General features: G+C 47.2%; 1 protein-coding gene across 1 annotated transcript in view; it reads left to right on the top strand.

Annotated features, from left to right (window-relative positions):
• Positions 1-23,533, top strand: part of LOC144270517 (exocyst complex component 1-like) — a 60,493-nt gene that overhangs the window by 13,120 nt on the left and 23,840 nt on the right. Inside the window, exons 4-10 of the mRNA XM_077827016.1 lie at positions 890-1,049; positions 2,925-3,118; positions 10,098-10,325; positions 11,381-11,513; positions 13,203-13,312; positions 16,519-16,668; positions 18,441-18,534. Of these exons, the coding sequence (XP_077683142.1) occupies positions 890-1,049; positions 2,925-3,118; positions 10,098-10,325; positions 11,381-11,513; positions 13,203-13,312; positions 16,519-16,668; positions 18,441-18,534 (1,069 nt within the window). The remainder of the gene's footprint in view (positions 1-889; positions 1,050-2,924; positions 3,119-10,097; positions 10,326-11,380; positions 11,514-13,202; positions 13,313-16,518; positions 16,669-18,440; positions 18,535-23,533) is intronic.

The following is a 23,533-nucleotide window of genomic DNA, read 5'->3' as shown; positions in this document are numbered from 1 at the left end:
GAGGACTGATTCTGCCAGGAAGGTAATAAGACTTCTAGCTAACTTAGTCCAACAGATATGCCTCTGCAGCTCCATCGATGCTCATAGAATATTTGACATGACACAGCTAGTAGTGGGTAACAAACAGTAGAGGAGGTAGCAAGATGAGGATGAAAATCTGGTTCATAATAATGCCTAGCTCTTCTCAGCTGTAGATCTTAAAGCACTTTATGTTATCCCCATTTTACAGATGAGAAAAATGAGACACAAAGAGCTGAACTGACCTGCCAGGATCACTCAATACCCAAGCAGGGAACAGAACGCAGCTCCTTTAAGTCCTAGGCTACAGGACTATTCATTAGGCTACACTACCACTCCACAAGATATCAGAACTTTAGCGTCAATGGGCAGCACCTCCACTGGCACAACATCCCCTACCTGCAAGCTGAATCACCAAGACCTACAGCAGCATCTGAATTTTCCTTAGCAAGCACCCCTCTGTTTGCTAGCCAGGCCCAACACAGCTTGGATTATGAGAGCAGACACAATCAGCACCCAAGGTGGCATGGATGCAGACATGATTCATCGCTATTGAACTGTTAAAATCAAGTTACTCTCTGTATCAGTGAACGCAGTTCAGATTAACTCCATGTCAGACTCTTCATTTGCAATGTGACCTTGTGGTAGCATTAAAAATCCTAATCTCAGAGCTACAGCCCTCCAAAATTGCTCATCCCATGCTCCATTAGCTAAGCAATCAGTTTGACACTGGAGCCTGCTGCATTAGCTACATGGGATGTCTTCTCTTTTACAGTATTGAGCACATTTGTTAAATTGTGTCACATAGCGTAGAATAAATGCCTTATAGCCACCAATGTGATTAATTGCAGTTCTTGTAATTGGTGTCTAGGAATGTCTGGAGTTTGAGTTGCAGTTTGATAAGGTTTACAAGTGGACAGCTGTCAGCGTTGATGAGAAGAATGCCTTTATCAGATGCTTGTGGAAGCTGAACCGCCGATACCTCTCCAGCAGCATTGCATTTGTTAGCATCCCCTCCTGCATACTGGAAGGTAATTATGGCTTCTTGTCACACTTGTGCGGAGTGGCTTTCTCTGCCTTGATCCCTGTAAGCTTCAGTCCCTTATTTCTGTCACGCTTTGTGGGACCTTGGCATTTTTTGTGACCCTCCTGACTGGAGTCAGTATTGGGGGCTGGGGGAAGGGATTTTTTAATGGATTGCCTCAACTGTGCTCCAGAACAGGTACCATTTTCTCCCTGATTGTCAAAAGGCTGCCTTTCCTTGAAGGGCATACCCAATGACTTCACCTCAAAGCAATCTAAGGCATGCATGGTGTAATGAAAAGAACAGAGGGAATGTCAGGATCCTGAAAAGGGCAGTCACAAGCAGCATCAGACCCAAGGCTTAGAGTAGCAGAGGAGTTTGTAGTCAAGTTCCAGACCGGGGTTGATGCCGAGGATCCGGATCAACCTCCAAGTCACATTTCAGGCAAGGTCTGAATCAAGCCAAGGTCAAAGGCAGGAGTTCAAGGGCAAGAATAGGAATGGTAGCTACAGGAGAGTTACACTGCTGCCTGGGTACTTCCTGGAATGCCCTGTGGGTTTATACAGGGTGGGGAGCCAATCAGGAGCTATCAGGCTGCTGCCTGTCAGACCCCTTCAGTTGGGACTTCCTGAGGTCTGTGCTGGCAGCAGGTTCTGGATAGTGGAGTGCAAGTTGGTTTCAGCTGCTATTGGACGGTGTTTGCTATCTGCCAGCTCTGCAGTCCTGGGTTCACAAGCTGACACAAGCCTGAGAAATCAGATTCAGACCACAGAAACAGTCCTAGTAACAGAGCTAGTCTTGGCCAGCAAGAGTGAAGCTAAGCAGGATCTTTAGTTACAATTACAGCAATATGAGCACGTGCTTTCTCCTTTCCTACCCTCTGACCCTTGCACAGTAGCCCTGGCTGCCAGAGACACACATGTCCTTTATGGCTGTCTTTTAGTTAATGAGGGTTGTTGGTTGGTCAGAGGTCAGATAAATGTGCCTCTGCTGGATATACTTTGGCTGCTAAGCCACTGCAATTGTATAGGTGTGGATAGTTAGCGGGATCTCCTTCTTCCCCTTGGTGTCACGTTGTTAGTTTGGTGGAAAGGTCAGATTGGGACAAAGCTCATTTTATTCCCAGTGACAGCAGGGAAGAGGGAAGGGGAGGCTGAGGATTGAGGGCCTGCTGCATGAAATGTGAGAGACAGTCACAGACAGAGAGAGAAGGAATCACTCATCCAGGGAGTTCAGGCTTAAGAGAGTATTTATAGAGCAGGCTAATTTATTCCCGTGACTGTTGCCACATGGAGAAAGTGCTGGGCTGGAGTGAAAAATGGACAGTTTATCTTGCCTCTAATGGCTGTATCAGGGCTGGGCAAGGTATGGAGGTGGGGGAACAGCATCAGCTTAAAAAGAGGCCATCTACCTATTGGGGGAACGCTACCAATCAGTGCGTCTATTGAGATACATGGGGGTGCATCTGTCTCTTGGATGTGTCTGTCAGTGTATCTGAGGATATTGGAGTGGTGGGGGCATCTCTGGGATCCCGCAGGAGCCCTGCAGATACCTCATCACCATGTGGGTTTTCCCTTGCTTCGTGTGGGAGCAGGCAGGGGCACAACAAGACTCCAGTTTGCCCACATGTCTTAGGCCTGACCTGCAACAGTGCCCTGCTAGCCCAGCCCTGATCCTTGCCTTCCCAGAGACGAATGGTAGTAGGACATGCCGTGATTTTCTTCCAGTATAAATAAATATCACCTGGGAAGTAGGCTAAGAGTGTTGTACCCATGTCACTTGTGAGTGACTGGAACTGATTAGACTCCGCAGAAAGGAAAGGTTGATACAACAAAGTAACTAGAATGCTGTGGTCATCCATGAATCTCCCCCATGCATGCAGGGAAACAGAGTCTACAAGAGGTTGGAAATGCCACCGCAGAGGCTGGGGACCAGGCCGAGCACAGTGCCTACCAAGAGATGACACCAAAGGAAACAGTTGACATGCTGAAGCTGATGGAGGAGAATGAGCCGATAGTGAATAATTCCATGGTCTTTGCAGAGAATTTGAGCAAAGACCTCCAGGTGCTGGATGAGGTGAGGGGCTTTCTGACATTCATCTTGTGTATTTGCTTAGGCCCTGGGCCAACTCCACCTAAGTCAAGGGAAAGAATCCCGTTGACGTAACTGCAAATTGGATGAGGCCCATAGAGAGCTCTGGCTCTTTTATTTGAGCTATGAAGCCAATTGTTAGGATACACAGCAATTTAGGGCCAAAAGCTTGCCCCACTGCAGTCAGTGGGAATGTTGCCACTGCCTTTAATTGAACAGTGCTTTGCACTGCACTAGGGCTCTCTTACACTGGGTGGGAGAACAGGTAAATAGGCCCCCTTGGAAGCTGCCCTCAAAGTAACAGAGTGTGGCTACACTGCAAAACAAAGTGTGCTCTTAACTCAGATCAGCTAACCTGCGCTAGCTATCTTGGGTTAAAGTAGCAGTAAAGATAGGGCAACTCAGCTTTTAATGGGTTAGCACCCTGAGTTGACATATAGGCTTGAAGTCAAGCTCCTGACCTGAGCTGAAAGCTGAGTTGCTGTGTTTGCACCACTACCCCAGCACAAGGTAACTAACCTGAATTAAGAACCCCATTTTCTGCAGTCTAGACACAGAGATCAGCTGTCAGAGGGTGTTGCTGCAGTAAATACCTCTCCCCTTCCTCTAAAGAGTTCAAAGACATTGCTTCCCCAGCGCATGGCAGTGCTGCCAGGGGAATGGGGTGTATCATAGAATCATAGAATATCAGGGTTGGAAGGGACTCCTGAAGGTCATCTAGTCCAACCCCCTGCTCGAAGCAGGACCAATTCCCAGTTAAATCATCCCAGCCAGGACTTTGTCAAGCCTGACCTTAAAAACCTCTAAGGAAGGAGATTCTACCACCTCCCTAGGTAACGCATTCCAGTGTTTCACCACCCTCTTAGTGAAAAAGTTTTTCCTAATATCCAATCTAAACCTCCCCCACTGCAACTTGAGACCATTACTCCTCGTTCTGTCATCTGCTACCATTGAGAACAGTCTAGAGCCATCCTCTTTGGAACCCCCTTTCAGGTAGTTGAAAGCAGCTATCAAATCCCCCCTCATTCTTCTCTTCTGCAGGCTAAACAATCCCAGCTCCCTCAGCCTCTCCTCATAAGTCATGTGTTCTAGACCCCTAATCATTTTTGTTGCCCTTCGCTGGACTCTCTCCAATTTATCCACATCCTTCTTGTAGTGTGGGGCCCAAAACTGGACACAGTTTTCCAGGCAACAGTGTATTTCCAGGCAACAGTCAAATGACTTGGGGCAAGTTATAAAGGGTTAATACATGGCAGGGATCAGCACCCACCAGCTTCTGTTACCCATGGTTTTCATGAGACATCATGGTGATGAATGTATTTCCCAGGCCCATAGAGATAGCTCATGCATACAGGTCCTTTGGTTTGTTCGGAGTACCTGGAAGAGAGGCAACAGACTGCCGCCCGCGGTGCTAGCACCATCCCTGGAATCAAAGTCTCCCTGTCCATTGGGCTCCCAGTGCCGTGAAGGAGGCGAGCGAAGAGCTAGCATGGCTGCAGGCAGATGGCACAAGAAGGACAGAAGAACAAGGGACCCACTCTGCACACTCAGCAGCCCCTATAGGGGAGGGGGGATGAGGCAAAGGAAGAGGGGGAAATAGGCATTCAACAGCCCAGCAAGGGGAGAGGGGACGAAAGAAACTATGAGAGGGGTTACAATGTCAGAGGGGCAATGGGGGGAGGGGGAACCTGAAGAGCAGAGCACAGGAGAGATGGAGTTCTTTGCGACAAGAAAGGGAAGGAGGTGGGGACTCTTAAGGCCTTGTTTTCACTGCTCAGAAAAGTGCCATTTTTACCTTGGGGGCGCTAGCATGTATGAACTTCCCTGAGGTAAGAACCCAGTGAGGACAAGGCCTGAGAGACATGGAGAGCGGGAAGGCTGGGAGGAGAGGACCAGGAAAGAATGTAATTGAGGGGGAGACGAGAGGATGAGGTAGCATGTGAAAGAGCAAGGGAATGATTGACAGGTGAGAGGCTCAAATAACAGGAGACACTGCATGTGGAAAAGAAAAAGCTGCTGTGTTTTATTCCATTTATTTAATGTTCCTGTATTTTATTACATTTCCCTGGAAGACATCTTATGTCTCTAAGTACTGGAGGGAACGTGATGAGATGCTTGTTTAGAGCAGCGGTTCTCAAAGCCGGTCCGCCACTTGTTCAAGGAAAGCCCCTCGTGGGCTGGACCGGTTTGTTTACCTGCCGCGTCTGCAGGTTCGGCCGATCGCGGCTCGCCACTACAGGCCAATGGGGGCTGCGGGAAGGGCGGCCAGCACATCCCTTGGCCAGCGCCGCTTCCCACAGCCCCCATTGGCTTGGAGCGGCGAACTGCGGGCAGTGGGAGCCGTGATCGGCCGAACCTGCGGACACGGCAGGTAAACAAACCAGTCCAGCCCACCAGGGGCTTTCCCTGAACAAGCAGCAGACCGGCTTTGAGAACCGCTGATTTAGAGCACTTACAATACAGCAACATTTCTGGTTCCACTGGATTTTATAGTTAGATAACTAAAAAACCAAAAAACAAAATAGAAGAAATAACCTAAAATTTATCAGAATCCACAAAATCCTGAATCCGTTTTGCTTTGTGTTTCTTTATGTTTTCTCTATTCCAAACCTGTGTTTCTATGTCGCTTCATACCAGTGTGCCTTCTTTGTACTTTGGTATGTAGTCCTTAGATCTGAGAAGCAGAACTCCTGAGATCTGTTTCTAACAGCAAACAACATCTGTGTGCTCCTGGGCAAGTCACATACTGCTCTGTGCCTCAATTTCCCCATCAGTAAATTAGGGATAGCAATACCTATCTTCCAAGGGTACATAATAAATATTGGTTAAGTTCTTGGAAATGAAAGGTGCTGCAAAGTGCATTATTTTAAAAGGACCATTAATTGATAAATAATTATTAACACTTATTTTGATAAATATAAATGTGGCATTTATCAAAAAGTATTAATATTATTGTGTACAACTGAGTCATGCATATGCTCATATACTGCCTACAGCATAACAACAACAAACACTGTTCTTCTTAGAGCACCTTTCATCTAGGGATCTTGAAAAACTTTGCAAACATTAACAAAATGTTGCTAAAATTTTGTGGCGAGTGAGACGGTGGCCATTGTATTTGTGAGGCCTGGAGCGCCAGTTTGTACCTTGATACCTAGTTCACTCACCGATTTCCAGGGCATTCTTAAATCCATATGCGTTTCTGAAACTCGGAGACGTCTCATGCAGTAGAGTTATTATCATTACCTGAGCAATATTTCTCCAGAGAGCTGTCCCTTCTAGCAGTTCTTCTGCCAGTTTGATTGGTGCCGCTTTGCTAAAGGCAAAGTCCCAAGGCTCTGAAAAGCCCTAATAAGAAAATCAGAAGGGACAGCAGTGACAGGCTTGCTGGAGGTTTATGGCTATAATTTAGTAGCACTTAATAAAAAACAAAATGTCAGTTGGAATCTTTAGGAGCGTAGCCTGGAGCCACTGCAGTGAGGCTGGAAATCTGAGACACAAAGGCAGCTGAGCAGCAATGGGGAAATTACACTGGTTTGTAATCCAGCAGCTTCCAAGAACTTTCAGAGAGGGAGGAAAAGTTGCCTGCCTTAGTTTTTGTGGGTCTTTGAGATAAGAACCTGCATGGAGCCACACACAAAGCCCCAAATGCTACTCAGTTCCTTCTGAGCGTGGGTAGGGGTGTGGAGGTTGACCAAGCAGAAGCTCAGTGGTGTCTGTCATCACTCCCATCAGGTGCTTGTAGGAAAGCTTGCCCTTTCTTCTCTTTATACATGGCTTTATTAGAGTTCAAGGGGCGAGTGGCAGGCTCTTTGCCCAGTTTTCAGGTCTTTGTTTTCTTTAGGGATCCACTGAATCTTCCCTGCTCCATTGTGGGTCTTTGTTTTTGGCTGAGGCCAAGCCCACCAGCTTCAAGCAATGCCTCTCCTAAAATGGCACCATGTGTGGGACAGACAGGTATGCGCGGTGCCCCTATGGCAGTGGTGGGCAACCTGCAGCCCATCAAGGTAATCTGATTGCGGGCCATGAGACATTTTGCTGACGTTGATCATCCGCATACACAGCCCCCGGCAGGTCTCAGTGGCTGCGGTTTGCCATTCCCGGCCAATGGGAGCTGCAGGAAGTGGCAGCCAACTCATCCCTTCAGGGGAGCAGCAATGAGGTCTTCCTTCAGTGAGGCTCTGTAGACTAACCTCCTTTGGGTCTAGGGCAGCTTGTAACAGAATTCCCTCACCAGAGTGGCACTTCCTACCCACCATCACACAGATTAGTTTTCTCAGCCAGCACGCCCTCACCTGGTCGTGCCGCTCCCAGCGCTTTCTCCCCCTACAGACTCACCTCAGTCCAAGAACGGCAGTGTCCTCTTCATGACTCAGCCCTCCAGCCATGTCACCATCCATGTTTTCCCCTTTGCAGGGGGGTGCGGGAGGAGTATCTCCTAGTTCTATTGTCAAGCCACTCCCGCAGTGGTGAGAAGAGGGGACCTGGGCCCACCCACTACTCCAGGCCCAGCCCAGGGACCCTGGCTATAGAAGCCTCCTGCTGCCTCTCTAACTTCTCCATCAGAACCGCTTCAATTCCCTGGGCCACTTCCCCATGGGCCCCAGCACCTTCTTTGCACTCTTCTCAGGACCTCCAATCCACAAGTCCCAGCAGCCAGCCAGCACCTGCTCTGTCCAAGGTGCTACCTTCCTGCAGGCTGTTAGAAACACAATCCTCTCTCCTTAGGCTCGCTACAGCAACTGACCCTGCTCTGCCCAGCAGCTCCTTTTTACATCAGCCTGCTGGGCCCTGATTGGCTGCTCTGTACAGCCTCTCTCTGATTGGCTGCTCCCTGCACTGCTTCCCTAGGCTGCTTTTAACCCCTTCCTTTCTGGTATGGGGTGAACACCCCATCACACAGTCCCTTCTAGCTTCTCTAAGAAGCCAGGCCTGTGGTCGATTTACAGAACCTCTGTCTCCTTTCCTTTGTGGCCTTCATGATTGCAAAGCATTGCTTGTGTTTACTGTGGGGGCACAGATGCTTCTGTTGATGTTGCTTTTTATTTAATAAAAAACTCACCACCTAATTTTAATATTAATAAAGACAAACTCATTTAAAAGAGAAAAACAACAGGCCAGAAACCTCAGTCCTCCCAGGCCTGTATCTATCGATTATCTTATTTGATACCCAACATGGTGCTTCAACCAGTGGCTATGATACAATTACCATTTCAAAACCAGTTAATCTCTAACAGATCTTGTCAGTGATGATTAACAAGCAATTATAACTCCATGCTCTGTCAAAGCAAATGTCTAAGACCTCTTGAGGCTAATAGTGCCTCCCATTTTCTTATATATATGTACATGTCATGCATGATTTAACTTCATTAATTCCACCATCAGAATAGGAAGCCATGTGTGTGGCGGCTATTGGCTCGGAATTTGCGTGCCTCCTCATGATGGCCTGGGTCAGACACTTTTGTGGGAATACAGAGAACTATGGCCATGGGTAAAGCTGGCTATAGGGTCACGTAGTGCCCTGGAGTCAACACTCACCCTTGGGAAGTGAAGGGGAGCAAGAGCTCCAGCAGAGCAATGAGCCAGTCATCACTGCTGCCCCCAGTGTGTCCCCGCCACAAGGAGCAGGCAGTAGCAGAGCACCCATGGCCCTGTAGGAAAACCAGGTGCCATCACCAGCCCTACAGCACCCTTCTTTCTTCTGCTCTTTGTGGAGTCTACTTGAGGAGGTAGCTGTGGCGGTTCCAGCTACTCTGCTGGAGTTGCTATTTCCTTTTTTCTCCTTGGGCTGGTAGTGGCTGGGGCTCTTGCAGGGCCTCCTGTTCTCCCCCATCTCTCTGGGGCAGCAGCCAGCTCAGGGGCTGTGGGGCACTCTGCAGCAGCTGCCTGGAATTGGAGGGCCCGGGGAGCTGCATTAAGGAGCAGAGGCATGGACAGGCTGGAGAGAAAGCAGCATAGAGCCTTCCTTTGTGTGTCTTGGGGTGGGTGAGGCTGAGAGCACACGTGTGTGTGATGGATATGCCCTTAAACTGCATATACAGAAGCAGAACCTCTCCCCTGCCTGAGGAGGAAGGTCTGTTCACTTCCTCTCTCAATCCAATGGATCTCTCCAGTGCAAGACCTGGCTATCTAGGCTGTGCTGTTGGGACAGCGCGTGACCCTTAGACAATGTGTCAGATTGAAATTATTATGGGAGTGGACCTACTTTGTGATACTTCATATCCCTGGATGGCACAGGTCCCATGAAATCTCACAGCACACAAATTGAGATAGCCCCACCCATGAACTGCCATCTTGGATTCCCTCTGGCAGCCCCACTGAAGGCGGCAGGAAAATTCCTCAGAGTGGGAAGGAAGGTGGCTACTACAAAATGCCGTGGAGCTTGGCATCCTGTATGAATACACAAGGAATGTGCTTCACCCACACCCAGCGGGCAACATTTCCCTGGCATAATATCACTTCAAGGCCCTCAAAGGCTGTATCTAGGGAAGGGTCTTGTGTTTGCATGAGTGGTTCAGAAGCTGCCATGCCACTTGCCTTCATATTCTGAGCTGGTGCTGTGGACATGTCGGACCCTCAGTACCTTGCAGGGCACACAGCAGAACCCCATGGCATGGCATGGTCTCCAGAAATCTCTGCTGCTATGGCAGTAATGCAAAGGCGTTTTATTTTAGCTGGGTATAAATAGGATACACTGACAGAGAGAGAGAGAGAGAGTGTGTGACAATGTCTACCTCTAGGGGTGGACCCCAGTCATTTTAACAAGCTGTTGCACATTGCCACCAAAGGAGTTCTGCTTTGGCCCAAGTGGCAGAGGCCTGGTGGCTTTCTTGCAGACGTCCCTGTGTTTGATCCTCACTAGTGATCAAAGTGTCTGCGTGTATGTGAATGTAAGCCGACCACAGCACCCATCACTGCACTGGCATTGTGCTGTACCAGAGCACTCTGCTTCTCTTGTTCACAGACCAATCTCCAGGCCATCATCTCTTCCGAGAAGCAGGTGACACTGCTGATGGGCTCCATCGACGAGGCCCTGGCAGAGGTTGCCAAAGTGGAGGAGACCTTGCAGGTTTACGATGAGCTGCTGGGGAGCGTGAAGCAGCAGATGGATCACATCCAGCAGGGGAACTCCTTGCTGCACCAGATAGACTCCAACCATGAGAAGCTGATGAGCGAGATTCTCTTCCTCATGGTAGGTGAAGTCACAGAGGGACTGATGCATGGCCCACTGAAGTCAGAGGACAGACTCCCACTGGGCTTAGGGAGCCTGATCCAGACCTGCCTTCCACAGGGCTCCCAGCCTGTCTGGCTTAGAAGTGAGGGAGCAGGGCAGTTCTTTGAGGCCTAGATACTATGGTGATGGACACACTGCTCAGATTTAAAATGAGGGGGGTGGCCCAGGTACAGCAGAAGTGACATGGCTGGAAGCAGAGGGTCTCACAGAACACAGACAGCTGGATGCGTCATGCTGCTAGCTGACTATGCAGCCGAAAGGAGCACAGAGAGGCCCATGAGTTCACAACAAAGACCAGTGCTTTATCAGCAATGACATAGATCCTCAGCACTACACCTGGGCATACCGACAGCTAAAGCATTAACTCTTTAATTGCATTGCAGCACAGGATGCAGATACTATCAACAAGGGTCATATTTGTGGTAGGGGGAGGGAGAGAAATGTTTGATTTTTCTGGACCATGTTTGCCTGAAATTCTTCTTATCTCCTCACCAGCCAATCAGCTTCCAGGATTGTGCTGTCTCTCCTGTTATAAATAGGTCACTCATATGGTAAACAAGAACACTGGCATGCTGTTTTTGCACTGTTGCTGAGGCAGCAATCTGATGCTAAAATAGTTGCCCCTGGCTTCATGGACTCCAGCAATCCGCTCTAACTTGTAATCTCCTGGGAGCAGGGACTGTCTGTGTGTTATGTGTTTGTACAGCCCCTAGCACTGTGGAGCCCTGCTCTGTGATTTGGGTCCCTAGGCTTTCCCTTGCCATGATCCCATTTGGGAGTTCTGCTGTTTTTATGGTGCACTATTATTTTTGAAGGGGAAATGGCAGCACGATGCATTTGACTGAGAATGCAGCCTGGCAGTTTAATGTAACACTGTGCCACTTAAAACAGTGAGAGTACCCATCCTTCATATGTGCACACAGGGTATAGGACACCAAGCTCGGATGCTGGTGAGGGGAGGAGGGATAGGGAGGCAGCAAGCATTAAATCAGTTCTCTTGGGTTTTTGATTAGAGTAACCTGGACCTTAGTGAGACGCACCGCCAGGTTCTGAGCCAGGGCGACCTCTCTAGCCCCAGCAAAGTGAAGGCCTGCATTGCAGCAGCGGAAGCTCTCTCCAGCTGCATGAACGTTCAGATACAGCCCGGTGAGTAGGAGTAGAAGCTAACCGCCACCTTTTGTGCCTTATCAGCCCCATTGGCTTACAGTTACGTGAGCTGCCACAGAGCACAGCACTGTATTGTCCAACATTTGCATAGGCTCACTGAGTCACTGGGCCATCAGGTGCTCCTCTGAACCATGGCCTTCTGGATTTCCAGGGACTGTCCCAAACCCTTCACCTGCAGGTTGGCTGAGGCAAAGCTCTAAAACAGAAGGAAGCCCTGAATTCAAACACTCAACTGGAGCAAAATCCTGGAAGGAATGAGTATGAGATCCCAGAGTCATTGTTCAAGTTACTTCACCTCCTCGGACCTCAGCATTCTCAGACATAAAACTGGCTACAGCGCAGGAACCTCCTGTGTTTGACCTGACCTTTCCACCACTCCCAGGCTTCACTTGACTTGTCTGTTCTCCTCCAGTCCCATCTGAAGTGCCATGCACTCATGGGACATTACTTCACTTTATTTTCTGATGTGAGGGATGCATATCCTGCTTTCTTACTTCAACACAAACCCGTTTTAGACTGGAATCAAAACCTCAAACTTTTCTCTCTGCACCAAATTTCATCTCCCCACATCCTTAGTGAGCTCTGTTCTCAGTCATTTACTTGGGCTGCCAGTCAGTGGTATTCCACTCATGACTGGCCTTGACCTGCCAGTTTGGGGTGTTGGGATCTTCAGTGGTATAGGGCTGATGCCCATGGAGAGCTGAATGTGGTTAGAGTGGTGGAGGTACATGTTAAGAACATAAGCACGGCCATACTGGGTCAGACCCATGGTCCACCTAACGCAGTATCCTGCCTTCTGACAGTGGATGGTACCAATGCTGGATGTTAGCTGGGGGAGCTACTTGTAAGGGGTAATGCTCTTCTAGGAGACATGCTGGAGGTTACTCTAAGACCTTCAGGATAAACCTCCAACAGACCTTACAAGCACACTCTGGTGTTGTCTGTCATCCTGAACTTGCTGTTTTCACAGCCAGGGAAAAGGTTGGGATTGCCAGGGCAACCCTATCAGTGCATATTTGTGAAGAAAGAAATCAGAAGGAAAGGGTTCTACTCCTCCAGGTCATAGAATTAGCCAGCCCCCTCTCTGTCTGTATATGTTATGGGGTAGGGGAAAGCATTGCTAAAGCAAGCTTAAGTTAAGCTTTAGCTCCCTTTTCCCTAAATACATTGGAACAGTGTGCAGCCAGGAGCCATCTATATGCTGACTGCTTATCTGGTCTTATATTTAGGAAAAGAGCTAACAGAAGCTTGTTTTTAACACAGAACCAAGAGGCAGCCCAGTTGTATTTATACGAGTGTTGGGGAATTATTTGCTCCTTTAGAATAATACACTGTGGGTCTGATTTCAAAACCCCATGGGTGCAGTGATATGCTTCATTTGTGCAGGAAAGGGCAGTGAGCGCATCGTACAGAAACTGGATATTTGCACATGAAGACGGACAGCTAGCGGTGTACTGTGAATGCATATTTTTTTTAACTCAAGCTCTGTCCTTATTTTTGTGCTGCAGTGAATATTTCACTCCTTTTGGGTTTGGATGAGAGTATTTCTTCAAAACTGCACGTCTCTGAGACCTGTCATATTTGTCACTTTCATGACTGATGTGTCTTTGGGCACAGTGCTGTGTGTGCAGTCTCTCGTTATGTCAGCCTTCTCCTCCTTAACTCAAGGTTACCGGAAGCTGCAGGCCATAGCAGAACAGTTGATCATGTTTGAAACGCTGAAGCAGAACTTTGAAAACAGTTTCATCAGCCATATTACAAGCATCTTTGAACTGCAGGTAGGTTAACCCCAAGCTGGCCGTGGTATGTGTTAAACACTGAAAGGAATTACTATTTTGGCAAAGCAATGTTGGAGGTATAGAAAGTGCTACCCTAAAAACGGGCACAGAAAGAGTTAAAAGACACCGGTGCCTTCCCCAGCTCTTTTTTACACACACCTAAACAAACCTTCTTTGGACTGAGTCTTTTACAGGGGGGCAGTGTTGCACATATTTATTGATCTGGAGAACTGTCCTCCCATGCCACTGTCTTGCCACAGTCAGATTTAAAAAAGGCTTAACCCTGAGCGACACTTTTTTTAAAGAAGTGATTGTCCCTCCCCGATTTCCTATAGACATTAGAAACTTAGGTCCCAATTAGCTTGTAGGACTCTACGTTTACTGGAAACTAATGAAATGATAACGTCACAAGAGGGAAGAGACTGAAAGCTGCGGCCAGGGGTATGCGCAGTAATTTAAATTTGACCCCTTTTGGAGAGACACATTCTGTGCCCACCCCCATCCCCGGGGAGTTCGCTGGTCCCCACCACCCCAGCCCTGGCAGGAGCTCTCTGGGGCCAGAGAATTTTTGTGCCCCAGGCCAATTATGGGGGGGGGAGGGGCACGTGCCTCTGCTTGCCCCTCCTTGTGCATGCCCCTGGTTGCGGCAATTGAGAAAGGAAGGGATATTAATCAGCTTGTTTATAGCTTCGTTTTTGTCCACAACCATTTAACTTCGCAAAAAGAAAAGGAGTACTTGTGGCACCTTAGAGACTAACCAATTTATTTGAGCATGAGCTTTCGTGAGCTACAGCTCACTTAATCAGATGCATACCGTGGAAACTGCAGCAGACTTTATATATACACAGAGAATATGAAACAATACCTCCTCCCACCCCACTGTCCTGCTGGTAAACGGTGGGAGTGGGAGGAGGTATTGTTTCATATTCTCTGTGTATATATAAAATCTGCTGCAGTTTCCACGGTATGCATCTGATGAAGTGAGCTGTAGCTCACGAAAGCTCATGCTCAAATAAATTGGTTAGTCTCTAAGGTGCCACAAGTACTCCTTTTCTTTTTGCGAATACAGACTAACACGGCTGTTACTCTGAAACCATTTAACTTCGGAGCCTAATGAATGCTTCGGAGAAAGTATGTCTTTAAGTCTCCAATTACTTGCACCTTCATTTGAAGTGTGAGACTCCTGCTATTGCTAGATTAAAAAATAAGCAGAAATCTCCTGTTTTGGTAGGGGCAGGGAAAGGAAAACAACACCTTTCTCGCTTTCTTTATATATGAAGAGGGGGGAGCACAAACCCAAATCCCTTCAAAAAGTCACCTTAAAACATCTACATTAGATTCGGGAGGGGATTTACTCGGCTGGGACTGGACAAAGCAGAGGTTTGTAAAGGAGAAGGGGTCAGTTCCAGGAGAGCATAGACATTCCGTTCAGGGCTTTCTCTCTGGAGGGGGACTCAAATTCCATTCCTAAGAGCACAGAAATCTGGGTCACGTTTCCTCCTTCTCATGCCTATTGAAAGATTAAAGTAGTCCTTGCCACATCATTATTGAATATTGTTTATCAGAAACAGACTTGGGTCCTGATTCTGGTCTCACGCAGCTGTGACCATATTGAGATGAGACTCCATCAGGCCCATGGCTGGATACTATTTTCTGCAGAGAGTGGATTCTAAGTACTCTACTGCAGCGGCTCTCAACTTTTCCAGACTACCATATCCCTTTCAGGAGTCTAATTTGTCTTGCATACCCCAAGTTTCACCTCACTTAAAAACCACTTGCTTACAAAATCTGACACAAAAATACAAAAGTGTCACAGCATATTATTACTGAAAATTTTCTCCCTTTCTCATTTTCACTATATAATTATAAAATAAATTAAGAATATAAATATGGTACTTACATTTCAGTGTATAATATACAGAAGCAGTATAAACAAGTCACTGTCTGTATGAAATTTTAGTGTGTACTGACTTTGCTAGTGCTTTTTATGTAGCCTGTTGTAGGCAAACATCTAGGTGAGTTGATGTAACCCTGGAAGAGCTCTGTGTACTCCCAGGGGTGCACGTATCCTTGGTTGAGAACCACTGCTCTACTGTGCTGTTGGAAATAGCTGTGTTAACTATGGCTCACTGCGAAATGGCCCATATCTAGTTTTCTAGATTCTGAGTGTGACTAATCACACACATAATGCAAGGATTTATGCTTGGAGTCAATACTAAGGGTTATTTTATTGAATGACGTCTTGCTTTGCCAACGCCCTGTTTTCTCCCCTCCCTTTTAAACTTCCCTTTGGAAATGGTGAGGGCCAGAGATTGTAATTGCCCTTCAACTTCTCCTCCCCCAACTTGTCTCCCTAGCAGCCTGAGAGAATGCCTTGCAGTAGCCTGCACTATGCTATCCTGGGCCTGCAGTCAGGTCCACCTATCCAGATCCTTGTACCTGCGCAGATCTGATTGCGCAATGTGGGTCCTCATAAGTAGACGCTGAATTTAAGATGAACAAACTTTTCTGTTTCTCCCGCTAAGATCCAGCGTCACAAATGGGGCTTCTCAGTTTAGTTTCCCACTGCAGATTGACCAGACATTCCCAGCTTATCACTTTGTTCAGCCCTGTTCCCCTACAACTGGATGCAACATAGGTCACATCTGCAGTACAGACTTCTACCGGCATAGCTACGTCGGTCAGTGGCGTGAAGAGGTGTGATCCCTCACCAACATAACTATGCCAGCAAAAGCCTCTAGTGTAGATGCAGCTATACTGGCTATACCAGAATAGCTTATTTCCTTGAGGGGTGGTGGTGATGGAATAAGCTATCCCGGAAATAGCCCAGCTTTGCACCAATAAGCTGCATCCACCCTGCTGTCATAGTATAGCTATACTGTTGAAACAGTAAGTGTAGATACATGGCCATAGTGGTTTTTAACATTGCTCTCCCAAGTAACTTATGGCTTCTCAAATGTTTTCAGAACCATAGGTCCTGGAAGTAGGGGCATGGCCGCACCCCTTCTCTTAAAGCAGTTTCCATTATATTCAGGGTTTACAGCTTGGTTCAATGGCTCTCAGCACCCCCACTATACAAATTGTTCCAGCACCCCTGTTCAGAACTGGAGCTTCGCAAGCAATCCAGAAGAGATTCGTTTAAATTTGCCAAGTGCTGCATATGAATGATTTTATTGAGCTAGGCTTTGCTCTTTCTGTTGTTTCAGGGAAATGGTCAAGTTCCTACTCAAATGCAGCTGGCTAGCAAGCTAATTTCACCCACCCATGGGCCCTACCATGATGACCTGCTACCTTACACTCCACTTATGGCCTGGCTGAAGAATGCCAACCCGATCCTGTTCAATGATCTCCCAAAGGTACGGCCTCACAGCTGAAATATCCAGTGCAACATCAGCCATGGTGGGGTAACAATAAATAATCCTACATTATTCCACTTAAGTGGGATGTTTTTAATTGGGTTGGCAATCTAAGCTGTGGTCTTTTAATATAGACATGGCCATATAGAGATCAAATGAAGAAATAACCATGAAAATATCACTTTTATTCACAACAGTATTTTATGTAAAGTCTTTTGGGCTTTGGCTTAAAGCTATGCCCTGTTTTCTGAATCAGGACACTATTCAAGAATAGTCATCGTTATCTGAATTTCCCCAGCTGAGATCAGAGCCTCATGATACCAGGCCATGGGCACATTCATAGTAACAGACAGACAATCTCTACTTAGAGACGCTTGTAGCATAAGTAGACAAGACAGGCAAAGGTAGCGTTATCCCCATTTTACAGTGAACTACCCAAATTTGCATAGGCATCTATGTTAGAGCCAGGGACTGAACCCAGATCGGAGTTCCAGCCCTGCAGCATAGCAACCATCAGAGTGGGATAAAAGAATGCCCGATGAGGTTTAATCCCTGAGAGTATCAAACACACAAGGGCCCCTCAGTATTCAATGAAGGCCAGTATCTACATCTGATCAGAAAGACAGCACCCCCTCATACCATGCTGGGGCATTCCTCCATTGCTCAGACTAAAAGAACAGTAGCACCTGCTAAGTCACTAGCACAGCTCCCTGCTGCTCCCCTTTAGAGCAGTGATCCTCAGACTGAGGCTTGGGAGCCCCAAGTGGCTCTTCAGTGTGTCTCCTGTGGCTCTTTGCAGCACATGGTATTAAAACACTGCGTGATTTCATTATTAACCAATCAGGATGCTTTTACTGTGTTATTAACCAGTTATAGAATGCTTGGTCAGTCATTTTGCTGTGAGAAGCATATATATAGGAATGAGTTTATTTTATTTATATTAAATGAAAACAATGAATTCACACTACAGTGGTTCTTTTGGGCAATGTTGATCGTTGACTTGGCTCCTGATTCACTGAGGTCTGAGTATCACTGCTTTCGAGGTTTCCCATCGAAGTACTGTCTGTCTCTGAGGCTACATAGCTTGTGAAAGCCAAGTGTGCAATTGGAAGGCAGATAGTCCTTCAGTGACAAGTGTGCTGCTTACCGTGGGACTGTCTTGTTTGCCGAAAACAAGAGCCGGGAAGGATGCTGGAAGCTGTGCTTTCATGTTTAGGGGTAGAGCCACTGTTCCCTCTAAGCTGTGCGCGCGCACACAGATCCTAAACCCCGCGCACACGGCAAAACATCGTGCACACAAAAATTTGCCCAGAAGCCCAACAATTTGCACAGAAGAAATTTTTTGCACACACGGCCTGTCAAAAATTAGAGGGGACATTGTAGCTCACCCTCATGGAAGACAAAGTCCAAGCCGATGCTATTGTCCACGGCACAGTGTGCTTGCTGTGGCATAGTCTGGGTGCCGGAGTCTTTGCGATTCAACAACCCTGCTCGCTGAAGCTAGCGAACGGCACGACTTTAGAACGGGCTTCAGTGCGGAGCAGCTGGGTTCTTCCCTTCCCAGGTTTTTATGAGCAGTTCCACAGCTCTCCCAAAGGCCTGCTCCAAAACCCATCGAGGTCCACAGGAATGTTTCCACTGACTTCAGTAGGCTTTGTATCAGGCACAGTGTAGAGACTGCTGAGAATGGCTCGCTAGTGATTGAGATGGGGAGCTGCACAGAGTCAGGAGAGAGACCCACTGGCATTTCCACCCATTCCTTCCTCTTCCAGGTCTATGCCTGGAATCTTAGCAGACTCTACAAGAGGGAAATCAAAGCTTTTTTCGAGCTGGCCAGAATGCTGTTGCTGGGAAAAACAAAGGAATGTAAGTGATTCAGTGCTGCGGGATGGTGATTGATTTGTAAGTGGGATACACAGAGGAATTGTATCCCTGCTCCCTTCCCCAAACTATCAGTTCCTTGAGTGGGTTTTCCCCTCTCATCTGTGGGCCAAGTCCTCAGCTTGTGCAAACTGGCAAAGCTCCATTGCCTGTAGAGGAGTTATGCTGATTTACACCAGGTGGGCATTGTATCACCATTTGCTGCAGGTTTTATTCAGTACTGCTTAGTCACTTCTGAGCTTTGGGGTCTTTGTGGCTTCCCCTCAAGGAATTCACGGATAAATCTCTGCTGTGGGGAGGCATAGGCATTTCTGCAGGCATCAGAGAGCCGGAGATGCAATGCTGCCTGTTTGTATGGTAGTGCAGGTGAAGCCTAGAAACATTCTGTGATACTGGTTTTTCCCTGAAGTGTGCTAACGTTTGCCAACCCTGCAAACACAAATGTATGCATAACTTTACTTAGGTGAACAGTGCATTGATTTTAATACACAGCTGATCAAAAAACTACAGCGTCCATAAGGCATGGGAGAGCTCAGGCAGATGCAGAGATCAATATCAAAATGACTCCAAAACAAAGTGTTTCATTTAGATTTTCCCCAACAGAAAAGAGGGGAAAAAAAATCCAAGTCCACAATGTGTGGGGAGGAGTGGAAAGGAGCGTTGGGTGAAACCAAGAGTGTTGTGTCATAAATTGCTCCCTGCAATGGGAGGAAGTTGTTTGCACAGTGCTTCATATCGGTCTGATGGTTTCAGTGACTGCTAAGCCATGCTGTTTCCCATTGCTGTCAGGGGCATGGATAGTAAGTAGTAATCTGCTGCGATGGAGCTAAAGTGGAATGAAAGGCACTTTCCATGGCTGTCAGATCTGTTGGTCTACATATATTTTACAAAATGCATTGAGGCATTAGGAAAAAACATATCTCCCACAGCATGGTCTGAGGGTGGAGGAATAATTCGTTCCCGAGCCCCACTCCAGGTCCTTTGCACTGTTCTCACAATGATGGGCCAAAAAGCAGCCCCTCTATGGCTGGCAAAGAGCCGGTGTGGCCCCTTTCCAGCCTGCAGCCCCTGGTGTAAAGGGAATTCCCCCAGGGGAAAAGTTAGGCATGGCTGGAATGCCCTGCATCCCAGCAATCCCTAAAGACCATAGCCAGTGGGGCTGGGAATGCTCTAAATTACACCAGGAGGTAAACTGGATCTAGGATCAGGTCACCGCAATAGTTTTAAACTCCTCAGCTGTTCCTAGGGTCCTCTCCATTAACATCACTGATACAGGCCATGGGTAGGTGCTCGTCTTCCCAGTCATCATTTCCTCTCTGTCCCGTGGTCTGTGATGGTGTCTGTAGGGGCCAAACGGCAATAAGGACTGTCTAGTTATGTAAGAGCACGCTACCGAACGTGTGAACCAGTACTTCCTCCTTGATTTTCTCCATCTCTTGAGGGTTAGTGTTTACTGTAAAATATTCCACCTGTGTCCTTTTGCTCCTGATTAGTCAGTGTTGTATTCTTTGGATAGGATCATTAGTGTAGTCATGCTCTGGTGTGGTCGTCATCACCCAGAGACAAAGGGATAGAACAGTGGCTAAAACCACCAACACAATGGCTCTGCTAGTGGAACTCCCGCTGGATCAGCCTGCTGGACATCAGCCTACCCACGTATACCTTTGCTGGTCTCCTGTGGTGTGAAATCCCCACCTCCGGCTCCCTTGGGTGGGCAAATATCCCATCATCCCTTCTGAATGCAAGTGTGCTCCTGCTTTCCTCTCTATACATCCTTGGTTCCCGAGTCACGTTGGGGTTTTGGTTTTCTTCCCCAAAGCATCACTTCCAACTAACCCCCACTTTCCTTCTGCTGCAGTCACCGTCTCCTTTCCATATTTCCATTCCCTTTAAACAGCATCCATTTGACACTGGACTCATTTGGGAAGACTTGGCAGAACTACATTGTTCTTGGCTTTGTTAGATCATTCCCACCCTCTTGATTCCCTGCCACAAGTCCCAGCTGCAGGCAGCAACCCTCTACCCTGTCTTCCAAATCTGCGTCCATGGCACCTTCAGTCTACAAAACGTAACTGTCTGCACCTTGCCAGGTCTGTCTTGAATTGCAGGAATCTTTCCAGGCATTTCCTAGCAACACATGGCTTCAGTTATTTCACCTGCCATGGCTGCATCAGATTGGTTCCCCAAAGCTGAATGAATTCTTCCCATTTTATGCTCAGCTGAATAACCGTGTTTTGATCCCAAAGGCTTTGGCGAAGTGATTATGAAAAGCACTTGTGTGCGCAAATGCAGACAAGGTGGCTCACCCATGCAGCCTGTGTCTCAGAGCCTCCTCTCTCCTTGTGGTTACTGTTCTCTGTTAGCTCACAAGCTCCTCAGTGGCTCTCCTTATCCTCCCATTGCTGGAGAGCTGTCCTCCTTATTCCACTGCACACCAGCGACTTGTCTCCTGTTGGGAGATCCTCACCCCGCTCCAATCCCAGAGCAGTGCATGGTGCACCACAGCCTCATAACCAGCAGAGGGCGGATTCTGGCACAGGCCCTGTGGAAGACTGCTATAAGGCTGCTTTCCTAGGACACCCTCTCCAGTCCCACCTTAGAGAGGGTGTCCAGGGTGCAGCTGCATCATGCAACACACAGGAGATTCTGGGCAGCTCTTTGACCCATAGGGCACCTTAGGGGAGTTGCTGTAAATTAGCCCCCAAGGACTGTCTAAATTATTCCAGGAGTCTGCAGCCCCTGGAGGAACCCAGGATTAGCAAAACTCAAAGGTGGTTTAAAGCCACTTTAGCCCCCTCTCTCCCCAGACTGCAAGTTCTGTGCTGTGCCTCCTCAAGGAGCTGCACAGCATCTCACCCCAGTTCCCCATTGTCTCTTAGCATCCCCTCTCCCATGTAACGTACAAGAGGTGTACAAACTCTGCCAGATGATCTAACAAGGACTGGAGCTATTTCATGTGATCAGCAAAACTGGAAGGGGAAGTTGAGATTGTAGAGTTACTTGCTGAACTCAATATAGCTGTTTAAATTCATTTTTGGGGTTACATCAGTACAGCATGTTAGGCCTTACAGAATGAGGACTTTAACAATCTGACTAGAATTAATGTTTATAAATAGTCCAGTGTTGTTAGAGCACACTAGAGCACTGCCTTGCTGAATATACCCAGGTGAAAGGCACTGCCGAAATAGCTAAGATACACCCAGGCCAGATCCTGTAACGGGACCCCATGCAGACATAAGGGGCCATACAGACGAGGATCTTTCTATAGAATGGGGTCTATGGAATCATGAAGAGTAGCATTGTAAATGTACATGTAGAGCCACTTTGAAAAAAAAGTGTGTGTCATAAAAGATTTTTTTGAAATCTTTTGTTTTATGATAGAAAATTTTTGTATTGGTTTATTTTGTTAGGAGGAGGAGGAGGACGACATTCCCCATTTCTTATTTTTAATGTTTAACGAGGGGGAGTAAAAAAGGAAGCAGAAGTCCTTCTCTCCCTTCCCCCTGGCTTCCAGTTTTAATTCCCCCCCCCCCCCCATTTTTGGGACTGAAGGAGTAAGGAGGAGTGGTGAAATGAAATTTGTTCAGGTGTTTTGTTCCAGAACAGTGTTGAAAAGTGAAAACATTTCAATCACTGTGAAATGTTCCTGTGCAAAAGTGTCATTGCCCTGGAAAAGCCATTTTTCAATGAAAAAGCTGTCAAAAAATTTCAACCAAGTCTATTTACATGAAACATTATGGGGGGAGGGAGGTGGTGGTGCTCCCCAACAGGACCAAGAATTGAGAGACACCTCACCCCTACCTGCCATTAGCATGAAGGCATGTTTGCCATGGATCAGCTCCCTGAAACCACCAGCCTATGGCAGCACAAGCGCTGCCTTCCAGGCCCCTGCAGACCTTGCTCTCTGAGTACAGCTTAGGGGTGGTGGGCGCACACCAACCCAAAGTATTCCGAGTGTTCCCTGCACCATCCAGGACCTTAATCACTGAACAGACAGACTTATCAGGCTGGCTATTCCTAAAGGAACAGTACCCACCAGCTTGTAAGATTCAACGCAGAACCAGCACTTAAAATGTATTTATAGTGAAAACAAGAACAAGTTTATCAAAGTAACAGAAAGTAAGATTATTGAAAAGGAGCACTTACATGTAAAACAAAATTATAAACACACTTTCCAGAGACTAAATTTAACTAGCAGGTTAACCTCCTGGCTAAAGAAGTTTTATCTCACCCAATGTTCTCGTTAACCAGATTTGCTTGAAAAAAATGCTGAGACCCCACTTTCATGAATGCAGAGGTGCTGTCCTTTTTCTTCCTCAGTGAAGGGGGCCAGGCTGTCTTCTTTGTCTTCTAGAAATACACCCAGAGTTTGTCATCTTTACCTATGGACAGGTTAATGTCCCATCTCCCCATGGCTTGTTTGTTCCTGTATCTTCCTTTCCTGTTGATTTCACATCTGTTTCTTTACATACAAAGTCAAATGTTAATAGGCATCCATTGTGTTAACTTACAATTCTTAATTTACTTTCCGGACAGAGAGAGAAATGTTTCTTGACTCCTGTCTGCAGGAACCGGTCTAAGGCATATCTGGTGACCTGCTTTTCGATTACATGCTTAAGAACATAATTTTCTGGAACAGATACATAACTCCTTACCTGTACCTGTACATACTTTTCACAATGATATTGATGACTAGTGAGACACCGGCTTTCAACTGAGACCTCATATGACACTCTTTGGTGAGCCAGCATGTACAATCCAGAATCAGGAGAGTCCTGTAACCCATCTGCACCCCCTTGTCAGTTGGTATTAAGGGGTTCTTGGGTCACAGGGTGAGCGTGCCAGACAGTGAACAGAAGCACCTGCCCACAACTGCTGGCAGATATCTAATGAGAGACAGGATAGAGGTATATAAAATAACGAACAGTATAGAGAAAGTCAGACACTCCTATTTACCCTCTCTCATAATACAAGAGCAAGGTGA

This window comes from Eretmochelys imbricata, chromosome 9, assembly GCF_965152235.1.
Source record: "Eretmochelys imbricata isolate rEreImb1 chromosome 9, rEreImb1.hap1, whole genome shotgun sequence".
NCBI classification, from domain to species: Eukaryota; Metazoa; Chordata; order Testudines; family Cheloniidae; genus Eretmochelys; species Eretmochelys imbricata.
Note: the sequence above shows the minus strand (reverse complement) of the source record. Positions and strands in the feature narration are given on the sequence as shown.